The following is a 12,697-nucleotide window of genomic DNA, read 5'->3' on the forward strand; positions in this document are numbered from 1 at the left end:
ATATATAGTAAATTACTCGAACATGATTATTGATGTGTTATTGTGTTTATTACAGTTGGTAGAACAGCACTAGTTGAAATTGCTTTGCTGCTGATAGTTGTGGATATATGTGTCAGAGTGTATTTAATCATTGATTGATAATTGATTGATAACTATCCTACAGCCAGTGGTAGAAGAAGTATTCAAAATGACCAACATACATCACATTTTTAGTAAAAGTACAAAAGTATTATTAGCAAAATGTACTTAAAGTATAAAAAGCTAAAGTAATTATTGTGCAGAAAAATTGCGTTTATGTGTGTATATGATTATATTTATATATGTGACATTTCTAGATAATATTGTTGCATCAAGGAGCATTATACTAGACAACAAAGTTCTGACTGACTTTTTGTAAAATGCTTAAATAATTGGACTCTTTTGTGACTTAAAGAGTTCGTCCACTAATTAAATGTTTAGAGATGCATTTTGTTAAAAGTAGCTAAAGCCGTTGTATAAATATAGTGGAGTACAGTTACATTAATTGCCTTTTAAATGCAGTGGAGTTGAAGTATGAAGTAGCATTAAAGTACCTCAGTTGTATTTGGATACAGCACTTGAGTACTGTAGATGTACTTAGTTACTGTCCAACTCTGCAAACAGCTTAATCAGCCCGTGACTAAGGCAGCATTTTCCTGCGCTTCTCAGTAACAGAGAAACCCCGCCCACTGCTCGGTGCCATACTCCAGTCCAAACGTGCCAAGAAGCAAATCATCTCGGACACATCAGAGGCGTCCGAGCGCACTGAGCACAACATCCAAAAAAGAAATCTAAAATATGATTGAATCCTCTACCTTTAATGAGTTTTAGTGAGTACAGCAATGTATACGTTTATCGTTATGTAACCAAACAAAAGTCGTGCGTAAAGTTTACTTTTACTTTGGAGACCATGCGCAGCTTCTCGGAGCCGTGCGTCCCAGGTGAGGAACCACAAATCTTTCCAACCAGACTCGGAGATTCAGCCCGCCACGGGACCATCTTGTCCGGACCTTCGCTCTTCTCAGCCATGGCCCTAGCCTCCCGGAGCTCAACAGATCCGGGTTTGGATGCCGGCGCGCGCCCGGTGACACTCCAGTCGCAACCGGAGCAGATTCTGTGCAGGCCTCCCGGAATTCTGGAGGAAAGAGGACTGACAGAGGATGAACCGAAAGTTTATTTGGAAGCCAAAAACCTTTGGACACAGTTTCACAAATTCGGAACTGAAATGGTCATTACAAAATCTGGAAGGTACAGTACATGGGTGGGAAAAGTACTCAGATGTGTACTTAATAAAAGTAGAAGTACCAGAGTGTAGGAATACTCTGTTACAACTTAAAGTCCTGCAATCACAAAATGACTCAAGTAAAAGTATAAAAACATTGTCATCAAAATATAGTGAAAGTAGCGACAGTAAAAGTTGTGCAGATTGGTCCATTTCAGAATAATATATATGATATGTTTTATAATGATTGATCATGAAAGTGTTCTCAAAGCTGGTAAAGGTGCAGCTAGTTTGAATGGCTTTGTATACTGCAGGGTAGCTTGTGGATTTACTCCAGGTGGAACTAAAGTCTGATTTAACACTTGATTAGATTTCACATCATTCATCCACATCTGTGAAGTAAAGTAAAAGTACACAGTTTACCTCTGAATTGTAGTGGTGTTGTAGAAATACTCAAGTTACTTGAGAACTGTACTTGAGTAAATGTCCTTAGTTACTTTACTACAATGGTGCAGTACATGGGTAATATTTCCACAGTACGGACAGTAGTGAGTGCTGCGTCACGCCGGTGTCCCTCTCCCTGCAGGCGCATGTTCCCGCCGCTGAAGGCCCGGTGCACCGGGATGGACAGAGCAGCCAGATATGTTGTTCTGATGGACATCGTGGCGGCGGATGACTGCAGATTTAAGTTCCACAACTCCCGCTGGATGGTGGCGGGGAAGGCGGACCCGGAGATGCCCAAACGCATGTACATCCACCCGGACAGTCCGGCGACGGGCGAGCAGTGGATGTCCAAAGTGGTCAACTTCCACAAACTTAAACTGACCAACAACATCTCCGACAAGCATGGATTTGTATGTGTGCATTGTGTAATGACTGAATATAAATAATAATAATAATATGCTGTCAGAAATGTGCTGAGTTGCGCTGGACGGCCTTTGTGGTGATCGGCTGTTCTCAAACATTTAAATATTCGTTCTGCTGTGATACATGAAGTAATCATTTTAAATGTAATAGCATGTTGATCTTTTTCAGTTCTTGTCTAAATCGCCATGTCCTTTTTATACCTGTTGAAAAACATACTTAAATATGGTTTTAACCAGAGGTGGAAAAATAACTGATAATTAACAAAGTAGCAATATCACAGTGTAAAAATACTCCTTTGCAAGTCAAAGTAATGCATTTGAAGTTTATGCATCAAAATATACTTTAAGTACCAAAAGTAGTTCTTATGCATAAAGGCCTATTTTAAAATGATTTGATTAAAATGATTGGTGCATTAATGTGTTCATCACTTCAATACTGTACTTGGTGGGGTTTATTTTAATTACTTTATAGCTTGTTGGCTAGCCTAACCTATAATGTATGATAATGTGTTGATTTATAATTTGTATTAATAACCTTGATTTGTAAAACATGTAAAATAAATGTAGTGTAATAAAAAGTACAACATTTGCCTACAACATGTGGGTATAAGTATAAGCTGAATGTGAAAATACTCTAGTAAAGTAACTTAACGTAGTACTTGAGTAAATGTATGAGTTACACCACTGGTTTTAACTTGTGATTTGTACTTGCAGACCATTCTAAACTCCATGCACAAATACCAGCCGAGATTCCACATAGTGAAGGCTCCTGACATCCAGAAGCTTCCCTACAGCACGTTCAGGACCTATGTGTTCAGCGAGACGCAGTTCATCGCAGTCACAGCCTACCAGAACGACAAGGTGCAGCTGCTGCTTTATGATCAGAACAGAATCACTGTTAGTCCCACAGCGGGGAAACTTACAGCGTTACAGCAGGTCAAAAAAGGCACGCAATAATAAAGAATAACTTATTAAATATATTAAAATAAAGACAAAAACATCAGTGGCTGAAAATGAGGAGCAGCAACTTAAATCACTTAGTGACATATAGGGGACATAATTAGGTGCTGAGACATTAAGACAAATGTTGGGACAATTATAACAATGTATGTTTTTCACATAAAGGTGATTGCACAGCATTGCAAGAAAAGTGTCTAAATGCACATTATAGGTTTATTGCACAAGACTGCAAAGAAGCTCTGAAGTGCCTGCAGTCATTTGTTTGCTCCAATCAATGTACAGTATTTCATTTTACATTCTCTTCTTATGTTATGTACATGAATAGACTTGCATTATTTGGTCACTGACAACATTCTCTGCAACATTTAGCTTATTGAATCTATTTTCTTTTTTTTCACTTCTCATTACTTTCACATTGGTCTTGAAACATAATCTTGCACATTCTTATTGCTTTATAAATGTGTTTAATTGTTTGATTTCTTAAATGTAACTATGTTGCATTGCTGCAGAGACTTTAGATATTCATTAGCTGCTGCGGATGACAACAAAGCCTTAGAACAGTGAAAAAACTGAAACGTTGACTTTAATTAAATGTATTATGTCAACGAATTTCACATAAGTGTATAAGGTTAGTTGAAAGCAATACTATTAAGTTGAACCTAATATTTTGCATTTTTAACTTAATATTATTGCTTTCAACTAACCTAATACACTTATGTGAAATTCGTTGACATAATACATTTAATTAAAGTCAACGTTTCAGTTTCTCATTGAATCTTTGACTTTACAAAGAAAGCACCTTTAAACGTCTTTTTCAACTATTTATAAGAAGTTTTAACCACGTGACATCAATAATAATAATAACAGGCTTCTGCTCTCCCCTCTACCTGTTTCTCAGATAACGCAGCTGAAAATAGACAACAATCCTTTCGCTAAGGGATTCCGGGACACGGGCAACGGAAGAAGAGAAAAGAGGCAAGTTATGAATTCATTGAATAACTTGATCCGGAGACAGCACGCAAAAGCCACATTTGGTTTATGGGGTTTGTTTCTTAGTTGTTGTCCAGCTTCAGGCTCACAATGCTGCCTTGGAAGACGTATCCAAAGCCACGTCGTCAAATATGCTGTTGTCATGCTAAATGTAACAAATCAAAAGTTTGTGTTATTATGTTATTTAACTGCACAAAGCTGCCGTCAAAATAAAAGCATAACACGACTTCAATCAACTAAATTAATAACTCTATAAATAAATCTACATTTATCATAAAGCAAAAAGATAAATGTTTTACTATTAAATAATATAAATCAAAAGCTTCAACAGTTATTCTATTATTATTATTTGTTATTATTATTATTTGTTATTGTTATTCTTATTATTTGTTATTATTATTATCTTTCTTTGTTCAAATCTCAAGTGGAATCTCACTTTTCAGAGCTGCTTTTAACGTGTAATTAATATTGTTTCATGTTTTAGGTATGTCTTTTTTAGTATAATTCATTTTAACATGTATCTTTGAGAAACTTTAAAAAGCGTTATATAAATAATAGGTGTTATTATTATCATTAATATTATTTAAAGTACATCATTATTTATTCTATTTTTGGATTGAAAACATCCCAAATCTAGATTCTACATTTCAGATCAAATGGCTGCAGTGTAGAAGTACACTTCCCTCTGAAATGAAGTGCAATAGAAGCACACAATGCAAAGCAGCCTGTGACCTAAGATATAACTACTCTGTAGCTATGTACGTATGACAAATAAAGAACCTTGAACCTTGAACCTTGAACCTTGAACCTTGAACCTTGAAATAGTCCGTTTAGAGATGCTCTGATAATCAGCAGAGTTGCATTCGGTCAGTGCTGGGTACTTTCAATCGGTGGGAATTAATAATACTTCTTTTTTAAATGTTGTTTGTCAGTAACTGTTCCAACATCAAAATACAAGTTTATAAAGTGCCTAATTAATTTCCCAAATTTAATTTGTATTTAAATGTAATTTGTGTACAATACATACATATACCATTTGTACAATTTATAACGCTACCGGCCTTTTCAATACTTTTGTATGTTCACTTACTTGAAACAATAATGCTACTTTTGACCTTGGTGTACTTATTTGTTTAACTTAGGTGTCTATATTCTTAATAACATGTAACTAGTTATTAAATATGCAAATCTGTCCTTTTGCCTTTTCTCTTTACCTTGCTGCTACGACGCTGTAAATGTCCCTGCTGTGTGACCAATAGGTCCTGGTTCTGATTCTGTGCCCAGTATTATCTAGTCCGTTTTATACACAGGAAAGACAAACTATAATGCATTCAAACTGTGTCGACAGGCAGATAGGCTGGACAAACTATCCATTCTACTTGGTTGATGTTTGCAAAGCGAATCTAAAATGATTATGTAAATCATCAGCAGTTTTATGTTTCAGGTTGTTTTCTCCCTACAAAGGTATTTTCAGTAATGTATGTTCCTTTCATATGTTAAACCAGGAAACTACAACATTCATCACAAAGGTCTAAAGAGATGCGGTTGGCTGACGTGGAATCAGAATCTGTAAAAAGTTCAGACAATTCCAAATCTTCAGGTATGAAAAAACACATAATATGCTTATTTTCAGAGGTGGTAGAAGTACTCAGATCTTGTTCTTGAGTAAAAGTAGAAGTACTCAGATCTTGTACTTGAGTAATAGTAGAAGTACTCAGATCTTGTACTTGAGTAATAGTAGAAGTACTCAGATCTTGTACTTGAGTAAAAGTAGAAGTACTCAGATCTTGTACTTGAGTAAAAGTAGAAGTACCAGAGTGTAGGAATACTCTGTTTCAGTAAAAGTCCTGCATTCAAAATGTTCCTCAAGTAAAAGTAGAAAAGTATTATCATCAAATATAGTGAAAGTAGCGACAGTAAAAATAGTCATTGTGCAGATTGGTCCATTTCAGAATAATATATATATATGTTTTATAATGATTGATCATGAAAGTGTTCTCAAAGCTGGTAAAGGTGCAGCTAGTTTGAATGACTTTGTATACTGCAGGGTAGCTTGTGGATTTACTCCAGGTGGAACTAAAGTCTGATTTACGAGTTGATTATATTTCACATCATTCATCCACATCTGTGAAGTAACTAAAGGGATTAAATCCATGTAGTGGAGTAATAGTGCACGTTTAGCTCTGAACTGTAGTGGAGTAGAAGTACAAAGTAGAACAACATTGAAATATTCAAGTAAAGTACAAGTACCTCCAAAAAGTAGGCCTACAGTAGGCCTACTTGAATAATGTACTTAGTGACTTTACACCACTGCTTATTTCATCTAAAAAACATGAATCAAACTGACATTCCCATGTATTTATTTTCTTCCAAGATGCTCATGAAAGTGAGAGTGACAAAGAGGAAAATGTAAAGGACAATCCTGGAGAACAGCGGGACACAGAATCCGAGCCAAAGGTTTCCACAGCAGGTCGGACACTTCAGACCTCAGTTCAGAGAGGAGTGGACCCCCGACAGAGCCGTGTCCTCAGCATGTCAGCTGATGGAGCGGGCCGCTGCCAGCCAAAGGACTCAGATGAGGAACCATTCTGCAGGGGTTTAGCACACTGCTGTGTTTACCCAGCGGATTATAACGGACCACTGCGGGATCCGAGGAGTCTTCTCCTCTCTGCTCAGGTGAACAGCTGGAGCAGCTGTGCCCCGCTGGGCCAAGCAGGGCCCGGGGGGCTGAGCCTGCAGGCAGCCCCTGTCAGAGCTGCAGGGACGTCAGGGTTTCCTACGGGCCTCCAACAGCACGCACCGGTATGCAGACGACCCACAAACAAGTGACACATCTTTTCAAACTCATTCAAAGAGCTCATCAGTTTTACATTTAAATTGTAAAGAAACAATGTTGTGACTGTTGGAAGAAGAATTCAGATCACAACTAAAAGCAGCAATACCACTTAATATCTTCATACAGGTCTTAACTACACTGAAAGACTGAAACGTTGACTTTAATAAAATGTATTCTGTCAACAGATTTCACATCAATGTATAGGTTAGTTCAAAGCAATTATATTAAGTATAGCAAATATTGTGTATTTAAACTTAATAGTATCAGTTTTTTCAGTGTATATTGTTCAGGTGGCCACATTTTTAAAGACCCCAACATTTTGCACTCAGCTGCTACTCTTATGGCGCATTTCCACTGCAGGGCCTCGCTCGGCTTAGTACGGTATAGTTAGGCCTTAGTAGGCCAGGCTCACTTTATGCTGCGTTTCCATTACAGTTTAGGAACTGGGGCAGTAACTATAGTAACGCAGTGTAGGCGGAGCCGTGACGTCATCTTCAATGCGAAACACAAAACCAACATCAGCCGTTAGCTCTTAGCACTCAGAGCTCACAGCTCCTCATATCTGTTCAGCAACTAGACAAAGGATAAACAAGTACAAACCACAGACTGTCTGGCCGTTTCTCAATGTCGAGTAAAACTGCTGCAGAGCAACTATTTCAAGTATACTACGTCATTGAGTGGCGCCGAAGGACTGTTTAAATGCATGTTAAATGCCCAGCATTCTGCGCCACTCTGACGTAGTATACTTGAAATAGTGGCTCTGCAGCATGTGTACTCGACATTGAGAAACGGCCTCTGTGTCATGGCGGATACAGTCACTGGTTTATTTATGTCTGTAGGCCGTTGTTGTGAGTGTGGACGGTCGGAGCATATACTGCGTTAGCTTAGCCGATCTCCATTCAGAAAACATGCATTTTAAAAGGGTTTTCGCCTGCCGTCTGTCTGCAGACTTGTCAAAGCATTAATTCATGGTGTTTACTAACCGGTATCAGTATGTTGTTACTTCGGCATCATTTTGAAACGTGTATTACAATTAAATCACGGTCAAATATGTTCATTTTGTTGTAGGCCTAGTTGTAGCCCCCTTGCCAGCGATTCTCTCTAGTTTAGTATACTCAGCCCGACTCAGCCTGGTTGTTGGCCCGGAAAGAACCTCGATTTTGGAAAGCCAGAAAACTGTGAAAAAGTACCCGCTAGCCGGAACTACGGCAAGTGGAAACGCAACCAAAAACGCTTAAACCGCGCTGGGGTGGAAATGTGCCATTAGTGGGGTAAATTGACCCACACTTTCAAATGTGTGTTCTCAAGTAATAATATTTTTCATACACGATATAAAACTTATTTTTCCTTAAAACATAGGATACAAATCTCAATGCTCCTCATTACATTAACTACCAGTTTTTAAATGAAGGAGCTTTGAAAGATACCAAATCAGAATCAGAAGCTGGTTTATTACCAGGTAGGTTGACACTATGGACATAGATATGATCTAGATATAGATCTAACGTTCCGCTGTTCATTATAATAAAAAAACTGAGCATTAAACAAACCATCATGCTCTTACTTTGAAATCATGCGGAAATGTCGTCATCAGCAGGCCATCACGTGGTTTCCGAAAAATAACCCAGTGACGCGAGTAGATTTTAGCCGAGACCGGCGGAAAATATGTCTCAAATTCCGTGTGTGTAAAAAGACGATCCACAAGCAGAAATGTGAGATCCGCGAGCAGAGATTTGAGATCCGCAAGCGCATTTTTGGTCCACAAATACAAAATGGATTCACAAATGCCTGATCGAAAGTTGCAAATGTTAAAGAGATATTCACAGATCTTTTTTTTATTTGTGAAAATCTTTTGCGTATTTGCAGATCCGTTTTACACTTGCACATTTATTTGTGAGTTTGCAAATATTTTAAATGCATTTGTGGAAGGTGTTTTACATTTACAAATCACATATTTACACACACATTATTTTTATGTTCACACAAATAATTATGAGACATATCTATGTCCATAACACGTACGAGGAATTTGACTTGGTGTCGTGGTGCATTGGTGTCTGGTCAAAGTAAAACAAGAATTATAAACATATAGAGAACTATTTTAAGAAAACTATAAATTAAAACATAAAATAAAGTTATTTTAAAACAAATCTCTACAGAAACTGATCTCTTGGATTAAGTCAATAAACAGACCAATTCAATTCTGTCCATAACACATGGTGAATTATTATTATTATTATAGGTTTCGGTGAAACAGCGCCCTCTAACAGTGACCATTGACATAGAAAAAGGTACTGCAGCGCCGGAGCTGCTGAGAGGATTTCATATCGAAATGATTACCTGAGAACTTAATTAAGATGAAGTAGGCTACTGTGAGAAGTTGATAAGGTTGAAGCTGCTAAAATCAGGAAGTCACCACTGTTATTTAATATTATTGCTTTCAACTAACCTAATTTGTTGACAAAATACAATTAATTAAAGTTAACGTTTCCGTTTTTTCAATACACACTTTTGCTTACCTATGGCTTACCGAATTACAGAAGACGTTTGGACAGCCTGGAGCCTCGTTGTTATTTTCCAAACAAATTTAACTGAGTTTTTCTAAAACAGACACCAGCTCAGACGGATAGAGAGCTGCTGAATGGGATCACTTTAATATATAACCGAGTGTATTTTTCATGCTTTCCCACTGATGGGCCACCTTCATTCAAAGGGTAACTTACGTTTAATAAAGGGTATTAAAGTCACTATAACATGTTATTAGAATTGTTACATAAACAATGCATAATAATGTGAAAGCGCTTTAATGCTGTAGTAAGTCGACTTGAAGCTAATTCAACTTAATATTAAGATTTCAAAAGGATATTTTTCGCCCATTTTCCTAATTTGCAATCTTATTGGTTCTTGTAAAAAGTAAGATTAAAAAGTAGCCTACACAATGTGCCTTTCAAATGTAGTGAAGGAGAAGTTCCTTACATTCTAATTAAAGCTATGGTTTTTTAGTACAGAATTCTGTCAGTGTGTTGCCTCAGGCCGTACCGAAGGACAAAGAGGACATTTTGTAATACTTTAAAGTGTTCATCTGAATAATGTATCTGATGCCTAATATTAACTTTTGTTCAACTTTGGAGAACATATTTATCAACCGCCTACTTTAGACATTTTTTATGATTAGCATTGGATGTTTAAAAGGTGTTCATCCATGTTAACAGGAGGAACGATAATGTCGAGACACATTTTTAAATGCTGGACACTTATTATTTGAAGAATTACTTTAATACTGAGAAACTATCTGTTGATTAGTTAGTACACTGAAAAACTGAAACATTGACTTTAATTAAATGTATTATGTCACCAAGTTTCACATAACTATAGTTGAAAGCAATAATATTTAATAATGTTTAAATTAAAAATATTGGGTTCAACTTAACATTATTGCTTTGAACTAACTACAGTTATGTGACATTTGTTGACATAATACATTTAATTAAAGGTGTCCTATCATGCAAAATGCACTTTTTTATTTATTGTATACATAAATGTGTCCCCGGTGTGTCAGAGAACTCACAAAGTGTCAGAAAATAAAACCCTCTCTCTTTTCCTTCGTACCCACATCTCTAAAAACGGGGGTACAACGGAGCTGATCCAGATTTGCTGCCGATATGACGTAATATTGGAAATGTGGGCTGGCTTTAGACCCACGGCCCTATCAGAAACATCGCTATCAGAAACAATTTGCAACGTAATATGATCTGTGTTTACATTAGCAGGCATCGCTAACACTCAGAGCTAACGCTGTACTGGAGAGAGTATGTGTAAAAAAGCAGGATATAAAAAGGAACTCCCCTTGTGGTAAACCTGCAAGAGAAAAAGCATTTGAGCTCCATACTGTTTCAGAAATAATCCTTGTGGGGGAAACTTCTGAACCAATTGGAAAAAGGACTCAGAGAGACACGAGGAGAGCTGGAGCTTTGATGGCAAACACTGACGGTTTATTTGGAGCTTCGGCCGGAGAATTCACAAGACAAGTCACGGGCCTATGCCATGGGAAAGGAGACAGTGAAAAGAGGAAAATTATGAACTGTGTCAAAGGTTGAATGCCTAAGCAAATTATTCCCCAACAATCCTTGATGTGGTTTGGAACATGATATGGCGTTTAATCACGGCAGCATTTAGCTGAGTATCTGGGTAGTACCCAGAATCAGCTCTTTAGTAACAGGGCTGAAATAGAGGGGTATGAGGCATGGCTAGAATGGGTGATCTGTTTGGTATTTTGAGTAAAACACTTCATAGACATGTTTTTATATATTTTTATATATCTGAGACCTATAATGTATGCCTACAAATAGTATAATAGGATACCTTTAAAGTCAATGTTTCAGTTTTTTGAGTGCAGACAGCATTTTAATGTTGTTGTCTGTTGATGTAGAGCAGGGGTGCCCAATACGTCGATCACAGCCGTTTTTTTTTTTCAATTTTAAAGTTAGCCTGTCATCCATCCTTACTATGGCATTTGCCACTTGATTGACGTACAGGTAAGCTAGTCTGAGTTGTATTGTGCCCCCCGCGACACAGATTGGGCAGGGGCGGCCCTGTAGGTAGATCTTTTGGGCTTGGTCATCTTAACAGTAGCTCCCAAGCTGAAAAAGTGTGGGCACCCCTGATGTAGAGCTTCATTAGCTCACTGTTATACATTTCGTTAACTCACCATTGTTGTTAATGCTATGTTCTTAATTTGAAGTCAGAGTAGCTGTCAGAAATATGTAGATAAGCACCATTACTGTGGCATTTGACTGAAGTGTAGTACTTAGTTCTTGAGTCCACACCACTTATTCCCTAAAAATCAAGTGATATTCTCTTGTTTTTTCCATTGTTCACAGGACCTGGTGGGCCTCTCACACTTTGGAGGCTTTCTGCTTTATCCCTACTCCAGCTTCCCTGCAGCCTCAGCCCATTACCTCCTCCCATCAGTGCGGTCCAGGGTGGATCTCAGAGCATATCCAAGCATCCACACTCAGGATTACATCCCCTCTCCTATGATGTCTTCCTTTGTTCCTGCTTTGGGTGGTGGTGGATTGAAATATCTCGCCCCCAATTTGCTTATGCTACCCAAAACAGACCAGGACTCAGTAGAAGACGCTGAAACTGACTGCAATCAAGACGAGTCGCAAACAGGGTGAAAGTACTGAGAGCAGTTACTGCTGACTTAAAGTGTCCCTGCATGTTCAACCCTATGTTCAGAATCCAAAGGCTGTTCACTTGCTATGATAGTACATCAAGTATTGGTAAAGTCTGAAAATGGTCTTGTAAAAACCCAATAGTGTGTATTGGTGAAGTTTCATTGTGGGTGGATAAAGCTCAACCTTAGCTTAACTCACATTTACTTGAAAAGGAACAACTTCCACAGGACTCCAATAAAAAATAAAGCTAAAACTAAGTATTTTTTTCCACTGAAATACAAATGTTTACAGCATCGTACACAAAATAGTTTTGGTCGGTGAATTTCCTTATTAAAAGCCTACAGGAAAGTTCCAATAACTGCACGTTCATCGAAGGGCCACTTGAGGCTTGCTCCAAAAGGAAGGCAGGCCTCGTGTTAAAATGCCGACTGTAGAGTAGAAATGATAATGTTTGCTGCCTCCTACAAAATGTTTGAACCATATTAAGTCCTAAAGTGTCATGATGTAGTATGTGCCGCTGTGAAGGGAACGTGAGAGGCAGGCTGCACCACTGTGTTGATGGTCGGTGAATTCTCTGTGTTGGCCATGTTGTTTTGTGGATTCTGTTTAATTTGCTGCATGACGA

The 12,697-nt window shown here is 37.9% G+C and overlaps 1 protein-coding gene across 1 annotated transcript; it reads left to right on the forward strand.

The window, feature by feature from the left end:
• The first annotated feature begins 769 nt into the window (after nucleotides 1-769).
• On the forward strand, nucleotides 770-12,072 carry LOC117535037 (T-box transcription factor TBX3-like). The gene is made up of 7 exons (XM_034199356.1): nucleotides 770-1,266; nucleotides 1,827-2,094; nucleotides 2,821-2,967; nucleotides 3,965-4,041; nucleotides 5,562-5,656; nucleotides 6,431-6,858; nucleotides 11,773-12,072. The coding sequence occupies exons 1-7, from the start codon at nucleotides 839-841 to the stop codon at nucleotides 12,070-12,072; spliced, it is 1,743 nt and encodes a 580-aa protein (XP_034055247.1). The 5' UTR covers nucleotides 770-838.
• Nucleotides 12,073-12,697: the final 625 nt, after the last annotated feature.

This window comes from Gymnodraco acuticeps, unplaced genomic scaffold (genome assembly GCF_902827175.1).
Source record: "Gymnodraco acuticeps unplaced genomic scaffold, fGymAcu1.1, whole genome shotgun sequence".
Classification (NCBI taxonomy): Eukaryota; Metazoa; Chordata; class Actinopteri; order Perciformes; family Bathydraconidae; genus Gymnodraco; species Gymnodraco acuticeps.

Excerpts from the sequence above, each read along its gene's own strand:
- LOC117535037 (XM_034199356.1), top strand. The coding sequence starts at position 839 with ATGAGTTTTAGTGAGTACAGCAATGTATACGTTTATCGTTATGTAACC. Across the intron at positions 1,267-1,826 it reads GTCATTACAAAATCTGGAAG|GCGCATGTTCCCGCCGCTGA; the intron begins GTACAGTACATG and ends CTCTCCCTGCAG. Across the intron at positions 5,657-6,430 it reads AGACAATTCCAAATCTTCAG|ATGCTCATGAAAGTGAGAGT; the intron begins GTATGAAAAAAC and ends TTTTCTTCCAAG.